Below are 14,751 nucleotides of genomic sequence, written 5' to 3' on the forward strand. Positions count from 1 at the left end.
AACCAACAAACAACCCCAAAATGTAGAGAGGCTTACATTTGCCAATTTATAACCCAAAGATGGTAAGATTAGATAAAGTACAAAATTCAGCCATATGTTCTTCATGAGATCAGACACAGGCTTAAAGAAAAAGAAAGATCAAGACTATGCTAATCATGGGATACCTGGGTGGCTCAGTCAGTTAAGCATCGGATTCTTGATTTCAGCTCAGGTCATGATCTCAGGGTCAGCTCTGTACTCAGTGGGGGGCTGCTTGAAATTCTCTCCCTCTCTGTCTGCCCCTACCCCACTTGTGCTCTCTCTGTCTGTCTCTCAAACAAATAATTTTTTTAAAGTATGCAATGTATAGAATTGCTGAATCATTATATTGAACACTTGGAAGGGATATAACACTGTATATTCATTATACTTGAATTTAAAAAGGGAAGAAAAAGAAAAACCTGAAAGGAAATATATGGGGAAAAGATAGACCACACAAATGTTAACTAAAGCAAAAATGAATCAGATTTATTAATAATAGACAAAACAGTTTAACCCTAAGGAGAAATTAAGTTAAAAAGACCACTTCGGTATGAAAAAAAAAATGTTCAAATCATCAGGATATAAAAATTTCAAACTTGCATGCACCTAATAAATACCTCATTATTTTTAGATGAAAATTCACAGAACTTCCAGTAGAAAAAAACAAAATCCACTATTATAGGAGATTTCAATCCTCTTCTAATTGGTGATGAATTAATGAAGAGATTAGACATTTGAGTAATTCAATAATTGGATAGCTCAAATCCTTCATTTCTTTAAGTGAAAATTAAGAAATTTAAGTTAAAAAAATTACATCTAAAATTAATTAATTAATTAGAAAGTAAGTAAACATTAATTATTTTACTCAACTTCTGGGTTAATGTGCCTTACTCAGCCTTCTATAAAGTAGATATAAATGCCAGCTCCCAACCCTGCCACATAGATGTCTCAGCAAGTCCTATACCAGAACCCTTGATTTGAGATCTTGCATGTTAAAGGAGCAAGAGCTTCCAGATTTGAATCACTAGCCAGCCCAATGGAAATTATTATTTCTCCATTGATTTCAACAAAGCCCACTGGAAAGGAATGGACAAGAACAACAAACCTCTGACTTTGCCCAAGGTGAGTGACCGTATGGCCCTGAATTCGACTTCTGCTGAGAAGTTGTAACTGATTCGCAGTTGCTGATCCACCTGCAGGAAAACAGAAAACAAAGGTGCATCAGCAGAGGTATGTAAGTAAAGGGCATAAAATCCTCCCATCTGGAATGAGCTTGGAAACACACACACAGAGCAGACCCCTCTTTGGGACTTTCTCTCTGGAGAGATGAGAAATGTGTCACTAATTCTCCCACAATGCACGTAAAATACTCCTTTCTTGGCTCTTGGTTAAATAAAGGCTTTCACACAAGTCTTCTCCCTGGGATATTCTGTACAGCTTTTGACAGGTATTTATCTCCCCACTGAGATTTTCTCACCAAGTTCTTTGCTGCAAACAAGCAAACAAATGAAGCCTTCTTGGGACCATGCTGTGCAGGATTGACATTGAATGGAAAGCACACGTTCATTCCCCATTTCCCTCTTCTCCCCATTTGGCCTTTGCTGCCTCCTTTGCTACAATAATTCTAATCTGGTCCCATTCAGGTGTGGATGGGGAAATTTTGCTGAGCAAGTATTTCAGTTTGACAAACAGTCAGACCCTGGGGAGAAGAGGCTAGAGGGATAGTCCTGCCAACATGAATACCTGATAAGCCCCCCTCACAGGGGTGAGCAAAAGCCACCACTGGGATTCTTTAGGACTTTATTTCCAGGATAATCCTTTAGGGCACCCTCTTCCTCTGGCCTACTGATAATCCTAGCTCTATCCCCTTCTTCCCCTCCTCCTCATTTCAAGGCAATGTTACTCATCAATTTCCAGCCTTTTGGGTCTAGTAAAATCTGCAATTTCTTCTAAGCTCTACACTGAATATTCACATGATATTGTCCTTAGAAAGGATCCTCATTATCTCACAGCTGACTTAGGAAAAAAAGGAAATTAAGAACCCTCAAAATTGTGTGCTCAGCCCTGCTCTCCAGTCCAGAAGCAGCTAACCCAGGAGTGATACTCAATTTTCCCAGATCCCACAGTTGTTCCACACCCACTTCTTCTCAGATTAACAATCCCCTAGAATCCTCTGGGCTCTGCAGTGGTTTCTCCTGTGAAAGAAGCCATGGACTATAACTTGTGGTGTATGATTAGATAGTTTGTTACTATTTCATTTATGAAATTAGACTGGAATAATATTTGCCATTTATTGAACACTTGGTATGTATGAGACATCATATTGAAGCATCTTTCAATACTGTGAAATAGGCATTATTACCCCTGTTTTACAGATTGAGGCATAGATATCCTAAAGATCAATAACTTGGCCAGGGCCAGACAGTGTCACAAAGCAGTGTCCCATTGTCATGTGGCCCACCCATCACTCGTATGGTGTTTGCTTTACTTCTCCACACCTCTCTAGATATCTGAGCAACTTGTAGACAATCATTGTATATTTTTACTTCTGGCTTTCAACAAAACTCATCAACAAACATCTGAGAATCTACTATGTGCCAAACACTGTTCTAAGTGCTCCGGGTGTCCACCTCATCCAGGAAGCTTTCCTTGGTGTCTCGGTTAGATCAGTTGACAGCCTTCTCTATGCTCTTGGTGGCTTTTCTTCTGCCCCTAACTTTGAATTTAAAGTACTGCATTATAAAGATCTGCTTCTCTCGTTCCCTCTCCCTCTCTCCCTCCCACCCTCACTAAACTATCTTTGAGAATTCAGACATCTTAGCGGTGTATGTTTTCTTTAGGACCTTCTACAGAAACTGGTAAAATAACTCCTACCATGGGTTTATTGAGTGAATGAATAAGCCTCCTGTATTAATGCCCTTTCTATCCTGGGGTTATGAGGACATAGTTGGTCACACCACCAGGATGCTTCTCACTGCCTGGTAGCCCCTACACCTTTAAGTACAACATAGGGTTTTTGATCCCCATGGTGCCCATCCACAATTCATTTAATGCTCATGGATTCAGATTCAGTCCTTGCCCTGAAGGAGTTCTCTTTCTGCCTTCCTTCAGAGCTCTCTCCTGCCTCGTCTACTCTCTAAAACTGAGTAGGGGCAGGGGCCTCCCCTCATGCGCTCACTCTTGCCCAGGTAGGAGAGGAGGCTGAAATGAGTGGGAATTTCCTGTGGAGCTGAGAACAGAAGGTTGAGCTGAGATTCCCCTAGCTTCTGCCCCTCACCTTCTCCCCAGGGTCCACAATATCAGCTTCCTGTGCAAGTTGTTCCTGAAGCTTGACAGGTCCGTGTTCAAATCTCACACATGGGAGAGTTCACTGTTCAAGTAGATGAGTCATCCTTATCCTGCTATTCTGTTTTGTGGGAATTACCTAGTCTTTAGAACTTAAACCAGACGACTAACGAAGGAGAGAAGGTGGTAGATAACACTCAATTAAGGGAGATTTTAGGGAAAAAATGAGTATTTGTAAAGGTTTGGAGAGGAAGGAAAGATGACTCAAAGGATACGTGAGACTACTGCTGGACTATGGATAGTTGGGGCATGACATGGAATATGGGCACCTAAGCATTAGGATTGGTTCAGGTGCTGGGTTACTAATTTAAAAAACCTTAGCAAATTCATAGGACAAAATCACACAAACAAAAAAGAGGGGTGTACCAGAGATGTTTATTTTTAGGCCTTCAACATTTATAATATGGGCTACTGCAATCATTTAGTTATTCAGTGGGAAATACATTATTTTGTCAGATTTCCTTTTATTTGTTTTTATGGTTTAGTATTGTTTTTGTTTTTAATTATAATTGGTGGACTGGTAAGGGGTGAAATACTGTCAGTAGTCCTGTATACCTATTGGATGTCTAAAGTTTGAAATCTGGCCTGGGGAAGCTTTGTTGATCTCAGAATCTAGGATGCCCAGTGGTCTTGTCAAGTTGTTAAATGGGATGGAAAAAGAAGAAAATGGAACAAACCTTTTTTGAGTAAGTCCTGCATGCCAGCCTTCATGCTTTGTCTTTTAGCTTTGTTCTTTCATATAATCTTTACAAAAACTGACTGAGCTCAGTTTGCATATGTATCCCCCCCTGTTTTAATAAAGCAGTATACTGAAGCTCAGAAAGGTGAGGGATGGTCTAAGATCATATAACATAGGTTGTAGAGCAGAAATTCACACTCAAGTCCTATAGGGATGCCACTCGTGACCTCAGGATCTTCATCTCTCAAAAAAAAAAAGGAAGTAATTACTTTGTTTCAAAAGTGCCTAGCACCGAGAGGAGGGGGAAGAGGAGGAGGGAGGCTGTGTCAGGATTTTGCCTGAATGTGGTATTATGTTGTGTCAATAAGTTTAAGATAGAGAGAGTGAGGCTGGGGGTGGTAGTGGAGGGGAGGAGGAAAGCCTTGGCTGTTTAAAGTCTTATTTCTGAAGTTAACTTTCATATGACAAAGACTTTGCCACAGTTCATCTTCCTCTCTGTGTATTTTCCATTTGCTTCCCTGGATTGCTTAGAAATATGGTTGAAAATTTCCAGTTAAGGAGGAGGAGAAAAGATGGTGGAGGAATAGGGGGCCCCTTTTTCAGCTGGTCCCCTGAGTCAAGCTGGATATCTACCAGACCATTCTGAACACCCACAAAATCAGCCTGAGATGCAGGAAGATACATCTGGATCTCTACAAATGAACATCTCCAGCGCTTAGTATTGAGGTACAAAACGGGGAGCCAAGAATCTGTGCACAGATATTGGAAGAAAAATGGAAGGGGGGGGAGCCACCGCACTCAGGCACTGTGAAGCAGTGGCCACCTGCACTGCGGAGCTGGCCAGACTCATGGACCAGCACCTGCGAGAAAGCAGACTGAGACCATGAGCCTGGGAATGCGAGTGGGACCAGACTGAAAACCAGAGCTCTGGAGCACTCCCTGGAACTGGACCAAACCCTGGAGCTCAGGAGCTCGGGAGCTCGGGAGCTCAGGAGCGCACCTGCATTCAAACTGAAAACCGGAGCTCCGGAGCGCAAACCACACAGAAACGGGAAGCTCGGGAGTGCAAGCGGGAACGGGGGGTGGCTGGCGGTGTTAGAAATACAAAGGACAGATACATGCCAGCAATGGAAGTGAGGGATGGGAGAGCAGATGTGGGGTGCACAACCCAGGACGCTGCAGGGTTTTTAGCAGCACTGACAGAAACAGAGTTAAAGGGGCCAAGAGAGCTCAGTGGAGAGTGGACTGCAATCTCTCTGTTCTGAGACAGAGGCTAGGATACGGCCACTGCTGCTCTGACTCTCAGAAGAGACACAGAAAACCACCAGGGAAAGCCGCCAGAGAACAAAAGCCCAGAAATACCAGTACACATAGTGCCCATCCCCATACCCCCTCGCAGGGGACAGGGCAACTCTAACCTAACAGGATTGCCTATCAGCGTGGCAGGCAGCTCCCCAAGAAGGCAGCCTGAAAAATCAAGAAGCCCACATCCCTAAGGTCCCTATAAAACAAGTGCACACTCCCTGGGTCCTGGTCAATAATTTGGGCTCTGGGCATCCCTACAATATCTCCTCATCAGAATGACGAGGAGGAGAAATCCCCCCAGCAAAGAAAAGATAATGAGTCTGTAGCTTCTGCCACAGAACTGATGGATATGGATATAACCAAATTGTCAGAAATGGAGTTCAGAGTAACAATGCTCAAGATGATGTGTAGGCTTGAAAAAAATATTAATGAAAATGTTAATGAATATAGAATCCCTAACGGTGGAAATGAGAGCGAATCTGACAGAAATTAAAAATGCTATGTATGAATCAATTACAGTCTAAACTAGATGCTCTGATGGCCAGGGTAAATGAGGCAGAGGAATGAATTAGTGAATTGGAGGATGGAATGGGAGAAGAGAAAGTTAAAATAGAAACTTCGCTCAAAAAAATCCAATCTCAAGAATGTAGATTATGGGAGATTACTGATTCAATAAAACGTTCCAATGTCAGAATCATCAGCATTGCTGAGAGGGTGGAGAAAGAGAGAGATCCAGCAGAGATATTTGAACAAATTATAGCTGAGAACTTCTCTAATCTGGCAAAGGAAACACGCATTCATGTCTAAGAGGCAGAGAAGACCCATCCCAAAGTCAATGGGAACAGACCTACACCACGTCACATCATAGTGCATTTCAAAAATATTAGATTCGAGGATACAGTATTGAAAGTGGCCAAGGGGAAGAAAATCCTTACATACAGAGGGAAAAATATCAGAATAATGTCAGACCTGCCTACAGAGACCTGGCAGGCTAAGAAGGGTTGGCAGGGTATTTTCAAAACTCTATCTGAGAAGAACATGAAGCCAAAGATCCTTTATCCAGCAAGACTGTCATTCAGAATTGATGGAGAGATAAGGACGTTCCAGGATCGGCAGAAACTGAAGGAATTTGTAACCACCAAACCAGCGCTACATGAGATTTTAAGGGAGGTTGTATAAAAGTAAAAAGGCCCAAGAGTGATACAGAACAGAAATTTACAATCAATAGAAACAAAGACTTCACAGGCAACATGACATCATTAAAATCATATATCTCAAAAATCACTCTTAATGTGAATGGCATAAATGCTCCCATAAAATGCCACAGGGTGTGGATTGGATAAAAAGACATGACCCATCCATTTGCTGTCTACAAGAGACTCATTTTGAACCTAAAGATACATCCAGACTGAAAGAGAAGGGATGGAAAACCATTTTTCATGCCAATGGACCTCAAAAGAAAGCTGGGGTAGCAATTCTCATATCAGACAGATTAGATTTTAAACTAAAGACTGTTGTTAGAGATACAGAATGACACTATATTATTCTTAAAGGATGTATCCAAGAGTGGATATGACAATTATAAATATCTACGCCCCCAACAGGGGAGCAGCTAGATACACAAGCCAACTCTTAACCAGAATAAAGAGACATATAGATAATAATATCTTAATACTAGGGGACCTCAACACTCCACTCTCAGCAATAGACAGGTCACTTAAGCAGAAAACCAGCAAAGAAACAAGAGCTTTGAATGACATACCAGACCAGATGGACCTCATAGATATATATAGAACACTATACCCCAGAAAAGCAGAATACTCATTCTTTTTTAATGCACATGGAACTTTCTCCAGAATAGACCATATACTGGGTCACAAAACAAGCCTCAACCAATACTAAAAGACTGAGATTATTCCCTGCATATTCTCAGACCAAAATGCTTTGAAACAGGAACTCAATCACAAGGAAAAATTTGGAAGAAATTCAAACACTTGGAAACTAAGAACCATCCTGCTCAAGAATGAATGGGTAAACCAGAAAATTAAAAACCAGTTTAAACAATTTCTGGAGACCAATGAGAATGAAAACACATTGGTCCAAAACCTGTGGGACACTGCAAAGGCAGTCCTAAGGGGAAAATACATAGCCATTCAAGCCCCACTCAAAAGAATAGAAAAATCTAAAATGCAGTTTTTATATTCTCACCTCAAGAAGCTGGAGCTAGAACAGAAGAACAGCCCCAACCTATGCACTAGAAGGCAGTTGATCAAGATTAGAGCAGAGATCAATGAATAAGAAACCAGGAGCACAGTAGAGCAGATCAACAGAACTAGAAGCTGGTTCTTTGAAAGAAGAAATAAGATCAATAAGCCACTGGCCAGACTTATACAAAAGAATAGAGAAAGGACCCAAATTAATAAAATTATGAATGAAAAGGGAGAGGTCACAACCAACACCAATGAAATAGGAAGGATCATTAGCAACTTTTATCAACAGCTTTATGCCAATACATTAAACAACCTGGAAGAAATGGATGCTTTCCTGGAAACCTATAAACTACCAAGACTGAAACAGGAAGAAATTGATTTTTTTAAACAGACCAATTAATTATGAAGAGATTGATGCAGTGATTAAAAACCTCCCCAAAAACGAGAGTCCAGGGCCTGATGGATTCCCCAGAGAATTCTACAAAACATTCAAAGAAGAAATAATACCTAATCTCCTGAAGCTGTTTTAAAAAATAGAAACAGAAGGAAAACTACCAAACTCAGTCTGTGAGACCAGTATTACTTTGATCCCCAAACCAGGCAAAGACCCCATCAAAAAGAAGAATTACAGACTGATATCCCTGATGATTATGGATGCCAAAATTCTCAACAAGATCCTAGCTAATAGGATCCAACAGTACATTAAAAGGATTATCCATCAAGACCAAGTGGGATTCATCCCTGGGATGCAAGGGTGGTTCAGTATTCACAAATTAATCAGTGTGATAGATCATATCAACAAGAAAAGAGTCAAGAACCATATGACCCTCTCAATTGAAGCAGAAAAAAACATTTGACAAAATACAGCATCCTTTCCTGATTAAAATACTTCAGAGTGTAGGGATGGGGGTACATTCCTCAATTTCATAAAAACCTCTACGAAAAGCCTACAGTGAATATCATTCTCAAGGGGGAAAAGCTGAAAGCCTTTCCCTTAATATCAGGAACATGACAAGGGTGCCCACTCTTGCCATTATTATTCAACATAGTACTAAAAGTCCTTGCAACGGCAATCAGACAACAACAAAAAGGGAAAAAAGGGATCCAAATCGGCAAAGAAGTCAAACTGTCTATCTTCACAGACAACATGATACTGTATATGGAAAACCCAGAAGACTCCACCCCCAAACTACTAGAATTTATAAAGCAATTCAGTAATGTGGTGGGATATAAAATCAATGCTCAGAAATCAGTTGCATTTCTATACATGAAAAATGAGACTGAAGAAAGAGAAATTAGGGAATCCACTAAAAATCATACGTTATCTTGGAATTAACTAAACCAGAGACATAAAGGATCTATATTCTAGAAACTACAAATCACTCTTGAAAGATATTGAAGAAGACACAAAAAGATGGAAAAATATTCTGTGCTCATGGATTGGAAGAAAAAACATAGTTAAAATGTCTATGCTACCCAGAGCAATCTACACTTTCAATGCCATCCCAATCAAAATACCAATGATGTTTTTCAAAGAAGTTGAACAAAGAGACCTTAAATTTGTATGGAACCAGAAAAGGCCCCGAATTGCCAAGGAATTGTTGAAAAGGAAAAACAAAGCTGGGGGCATTACGTTGCTAGATTTCAAGCTATACTACAAAGCTGTAATCACACAGGCAGCATGGTACTTGCACAAAAACAGACACATAGACCAATGGAACAGAATAGAGAACCCAGAAATGGACCCTTGGCTCTTTGGGCAACTAATCTTTGATGAAGTGGGAAAAAACATCCAGTGGAAAAAAGGCATCTCTTCAATAAATGGTGCTGGGCCACATCTTCTTAATCTGTTGAAGGGCATCTCGGCTCCTTCCACGATTTAGCTATTGTGGACAATGCTGCAATTATCATATGGTTTCTCTCATCTATGGAAAATAAGAACTAGGAAGATCGGTAGGAGGAGAAAGGAATAAAGAATGGGGTGGGTACTCAGAAGGGGGAATGAAGCATGACAGACTATGGACTCTGAGAAATAAACTGAGGACTTCAGAGGGGAGGGGGATGGGGGAATGGGATAGGCTGGTGATGGGTAGTAAGGAGGGCACGTATTGCATGGTGCACTGGGTGTTACACGCAACTAATAAATCATCGAATTTTACATCAAAAACCAGGGATGTACTCTAACATAATGTAATAAAAAATATTATTATTTAAAAAATAATAAAATAAAATATGGTATTTTTTACTATAAAAATAAATAAATAAATAAATAAATAAATAAATGGTGCTGGGAAAATTGGACAGCTATATGCAAAAAATGAAACTTGACCACTCTCTCACACCATACACAAAGTTAAACTCCAAATGGATGAAAGACCTTGATATGAGACAGGAATCCATCAGAATCATAGAGGCAAACATAGGCTGGAACCTCTTTTATATCGGCCGCAGCAACTTTTTTCATGACACATCTCCAAAGGCAAGAGAAACAAAAGAAGAAATGAACTTGTGGGACTTCATCAAGATAAAAATCTTCTGCACAGCCAAGGAAACAGTCAAAAAAACTAAGAGGCAGCCCACAGAATGAGAGAAGATATTTGCAAATGACACTACAGATAAAAGACTGGTATCCAAGATCTATAAATCCAAATCTTCTTTTTGAGCATCAAACTCAATACACAAGAAACAAATAAACAAATCATAAAATGGGCAGAAGATATGAACAGACACTTTTCCAATGAAGACATACAAATGGCTCACAGACACATGAAAGAATGTTCAAAATCATTAGCCATCAGGGAAATTCAAATAAAAACCACACTGAGATACCACCTTACGCCAGTAAGAATGGCGAAAATTGACAAGGCAGGAAACAACAAATGTTGGAGAGGATGTGGAGAAAGGGGATCCCTCTTACACTGTTGGTGGGAATGCAAGTTGGTACAGCCACTTTGGAAAACAGTGTGGAGGTCCCTTAAAAAGTTAAAAATTGAGGTACCCTATGATCCAGCCATTGTACTACTGGGTATTTACCCCAAAGATACAGACATAGTGAAGAGAAGGGCCATATGCACCCCAATGTTCATAGCAGCATTGTCCACAATAGCTAAATTGTGGAAGGAGCCGAGATGCCCTTCAACAGATGACTGGATGAAGAAGATGTGGTCCATATATACAATGAAATATTACTCAGCCATCAGAAAGAATGATTACCCAACATTTGCAGCAACATGGATGGACTGGAGGAGATTATGCTAAGTGAAATAAGTCAAGCAGAGAAAGACAATTATCATACGGTTTCACTCATTTATGGAACATAAGAAATAGGAAGATCGTTAGGAGAAGGAAGGGAAGAATGAAGGGGGGGGGGCGGTAAACAGAAGGAGGAATGAACCATGAAAGACTGTGGAGTCTGGGAAACAAACTGAGGGCTTCAGAGGGGAGGGGGTTGGGGAATTGGGATAGGTACAATTTGCGTGGTGCACTGGGTGTTATACGCTAATAATGAATCATGGAACATTACATCAAAAACTAAGGATGTACTGTATGGTGACTAACATAAGATAATAAAAAATTATTAGAAAATAATAAATAAATAGGGGCGCCTGGGTGGCACAGTGGTTAAGCGTCTGCCTTCGGCTCAGGGCGTGATCCTGGCGTTATGGGATCGAGCCCCACATCAGGCTCCTCCGCTATGAGCCTGCTTCTTCCTCTCCCACTCCCCCTGCTTGTGTTCTCTCTCTCGCTGGCTGTCTCTATCTCTGTGGAATAAATAAATAAAATCTTAAAAAAAAAAGAAAATAATAAATAAATAAATAAATAAATAAATAAATAAATAAATAAAAATAATATAAAATTTCCAGTTAATTGTTTTGGGGGACTGTAATTTTATCATCGATTTCTCACTGGTTTCCTATTATCATTTGTTAGTGGATGGCCTACAGGATAGCAATATTTCAGATTTTGTTAAAATGATCATTCTCTGAATATTTCATAGGTCTTTGAAAAGAATGTGATTTCTTCATATGTAGAGTCCAGAGTGTTGCATATTTATGGCTGTTAGGTTAGTATTATATATGTTAGGTTAATTTGAATGTGTTTATTTGTATCCTTCATGGCATTACTTATTTTGCTTTTAATTTACCCGTTATTTTCTGAGACGTATTTTAGAGTCTCCCCAGGTTACTGTGATTTCTCATTTTCTGTTATCTGAATTATTTTTCGTTACCTATGTGTAAGAATCAGTGACTTACTCACTCTTGGGATATTATTCTTTTGGACAAAGTAAATATTTTGGACAAAGTAAATATTTCTTTATCCCTTAAAAAAAAAAAAGTGCCCAGCACCTCCTTCTTTATAACTTGCTGAGCTGGCATTTTGCTAAGGTGGTTTAATTGTTTAATGTCATGCATGAATTTTAAATAGGGACTCTGAAGTTCACCTCCACCACCAGGGCATTTTGGGGGGCAGCCGTACCCTAAGAAACACGAGCCATATTACAATTCTCAAACCACCTCCAGGAATAATTGCTCCTGATTGTGGGCCCAGTCTCCATGACCTCCTTCTTAGCATCATAAAGAAAGACAGGAGGAGGAATAGCAACTCAAGGCCTGAGTATGGTGATGACCACCTGCCCTCTCTCTCTCTAACCAGCTCTGAGTAAGGCCTATACCCTGCTTCACAGGGCCTAAAGGCAGGAAGGAGCTTACCCTTTTCTGTTTTTACTGAACAGTTTGTTCTAAGCAGGAAGGAAAAAGAGATCTAGGATAAGAGGGGTGGGGGTATCAGGGAGGTAGGTTGTGTTGTGTTACTATGTCAATAAACTGATTTAAAATTATTTTTAAAAAGTCTCTGTTCCAGTTTTTTTTCTGCACCCTCAGTGTTTTGGAAATAAAATGTTTTCAACCAACACGTGCTTTTCATTCACTATTAAATTGATTGGTGGAAATCCATTTTATGGAAAAGAGAAGGAAATACCTCTTATTGTTCTCTCACTGACCTGTTTGTGTCTTTCATTTGTGGAAAAGAATATAGGAAATATAAAGAAGGAAAACTGAATCATATGTACACACGCCCACCAGAATGCATCCTGCATGCCCCATCAGTACCTCAGTCAAAAGATTGAAATGAGAAGTCATCATTCCCATCCCTTTTATCCTTCAATCTTTCACCAACCCAAACTTCCTCCAAAGATGTGTCTCCCTTATTTCAAGAGTAAATTCTAGAGGGAAGCTTATTATATTATAATCACTCAGGGATTGTTTTTTTTTTTTTTTTTTACCACATATTGGACAATTATTCTTGAATTCTACTCAAGCAAGAAAACTAGTAGTCAACCTTGACTTCTCCCATAGCCCACATCCAAAAGGTTGCACAATGCTACTGATTTTACTTCTATGACATTTCACATTCTCCATCTTCATGGTTCCCCCAGTGTACTAATTGAAGCCCTCATGATCTCTTTCTGACTGGCCTCTGTCTTATGTCTCATCACTCCCAAATGTGTATTTCTGTGCAGTGATCACAGTGATCCCCTGAAAATGAATTTCTAACCACACTACTTCCCCTGCCTAAAATCCAATGGTTTCCCTTCACTTCCCCACAGGGCCAATTTGATCTCCTCCACAGAATACATTAATCCCTGTAGAATTCATTAATTTCATTCATAAATATTAATTGAGTACCTGCTGTATGTTAGGCACTGCTTGGTAAAGTCGGGGTTCTATGATAATGAAAACAGAGAAAAAATCCCTATTCTCTAGAGAAGTGAGAGGACAAAAAATTAGATAAATAAATAAATTATATTGAATGTTAAATTGTGTTAAGGACTGTAGGGTAGAAGTCAAAGGGCTAGTTCTCTGTATTAAACAAGGTGATCAAAAATGGCCTCACTGAGAATAGCTTTTCGAGTGAAGTCCTGAAAGAAATGAAACTAGGAATGTAGATATATGGACAATAACATTCTAAGAAAAGCATATTCAAGTATGTTCAAGAGCCCTGAAAACAGCAAGGAGAACAAAGTGGCATAAGTAGAGTCAAAGAAAATACTGATAGATGAGAAGTAACATGGGAATGGAGCCGCAGATGCTGGGTCATGGAGATTCCCTTGAGCCTCTGCAAGGTCTTTGGCTTTTACTATACATGAGAAAGAATACCACTGAAGTGTTTAGATGGAACAACACCACCATCTGATTATGTTTTAATAGGATCTCTCTGGTTGCTAGGTTGAGAACAGGCTGTAGGGGAACAAAAGTGAAGGAGGGATCTGTCAGTTAAGATGCAAATGTAAACTGTAATAATCCAAGGAAGAGATAAGGGTGGCTGGGGTGGGGTAGAGGCTGTTGATCAACAGGATGTTTCATGTAAGAGAAGAGAGATATCAGAGATGACACCATAATGTTTAGACTGAGAAGTTGCAAGAATACAGTGAGTGTAGACACAAAAGAAATGAAGATGAGTCCTGGGATGCTCCACTTCAGACAATGATGGGAGGGTAACAAAGGAGAAGAGAATGAGCAACCAGCAGGTACAGAAGAAACAGCAGGTCAAAGTGATGTCCTACAAGCTAAATAAGAATGTGTCTCAAGAGCAGAGGCATCACTGTGTCAAATGTCAATGGAAAGACAAGTAAGGAAAAGACTGCTAGATTCTGTAAGACCATTTGTGTCTTGAGAACTATAATTTTAGTCCAGAACAGAGACAAACACTTAACTGGTTTAAGAAAAAGGAAGGCAATTTGGAAGACCAAATACATAAACATTCCCAAGGATGTGGGAGATAAACTGAAAGAGAAAATGGGACTGTATATGAAGTCAGATGAGAGATAGAGGTTCCCTTCCCTGACCTAGAGAGTGCTTTCTGTCATTTTGTATTGTGTTGTGTTGTATTGTAATTATGTTTCTAATGCATGCAATCCTTGTATGTTTATGCTAGGAGAAGCCATTCAACAGAACTGGGAAATGTTGACAAGGAAGGGAAAGATGTAGATGCTGAAGTGATGTTCTTCCATGGGGCATGAGACCTGTCCCACAAGTCATGGACTCAGTCTTAGAAGCCCTGCCTGCTCATATTCACCAACATGAGGGAGACAGAGTGCCTGGACACCAATGCATGTGGGTGGGTAAATGTGGTAGTGAGAGTATGCAGGTATCTCTTCTGAATGCTACATTTATCACAAGAAAGAAGAAAACA

The 14,751-nt window shown here is 40.0% G+C and overlaps 1 protein-coding gene across 1 annotated transcript in view; it reads right to left on the reverse strand.

The window, feature by feature from the left end:
- Window positions 1–14,751, reverse strand: part of CNTNAP5 (contactin associated protein family member 5) — a 780,199-nt gene that overhangs the window by 39,629 nt on the left and 725,819 nt on the right. Inside the window, exon 21 of the mRNA XM_044388305.3 lies at window positions 1,127–1,214. Coding sequence (XP_044244240.1) covers window positions 1,127–1,214 — 88 coding nt within the window. The remainder of the gene's footprint in view (window positions 1–1,126; window positions 1,215–14,751) is intronic.

Source organism: Ursus arctos, unplaced genomic scaffold, assembly GCF_023065955.2.
Source record: "Ursus arctos isolate Adak ecotype North America unplaced genomic scaffold, UrsArc2.0 scaffold_1, whole genome shotgun sequence".
Classification (NCBI taxonomy): domain Eukaryota; kingdom Metazoa; phylum Chordata; class Mammalia; order Carnivora; family Ursidae; genus Ursus; species Ursus arctos.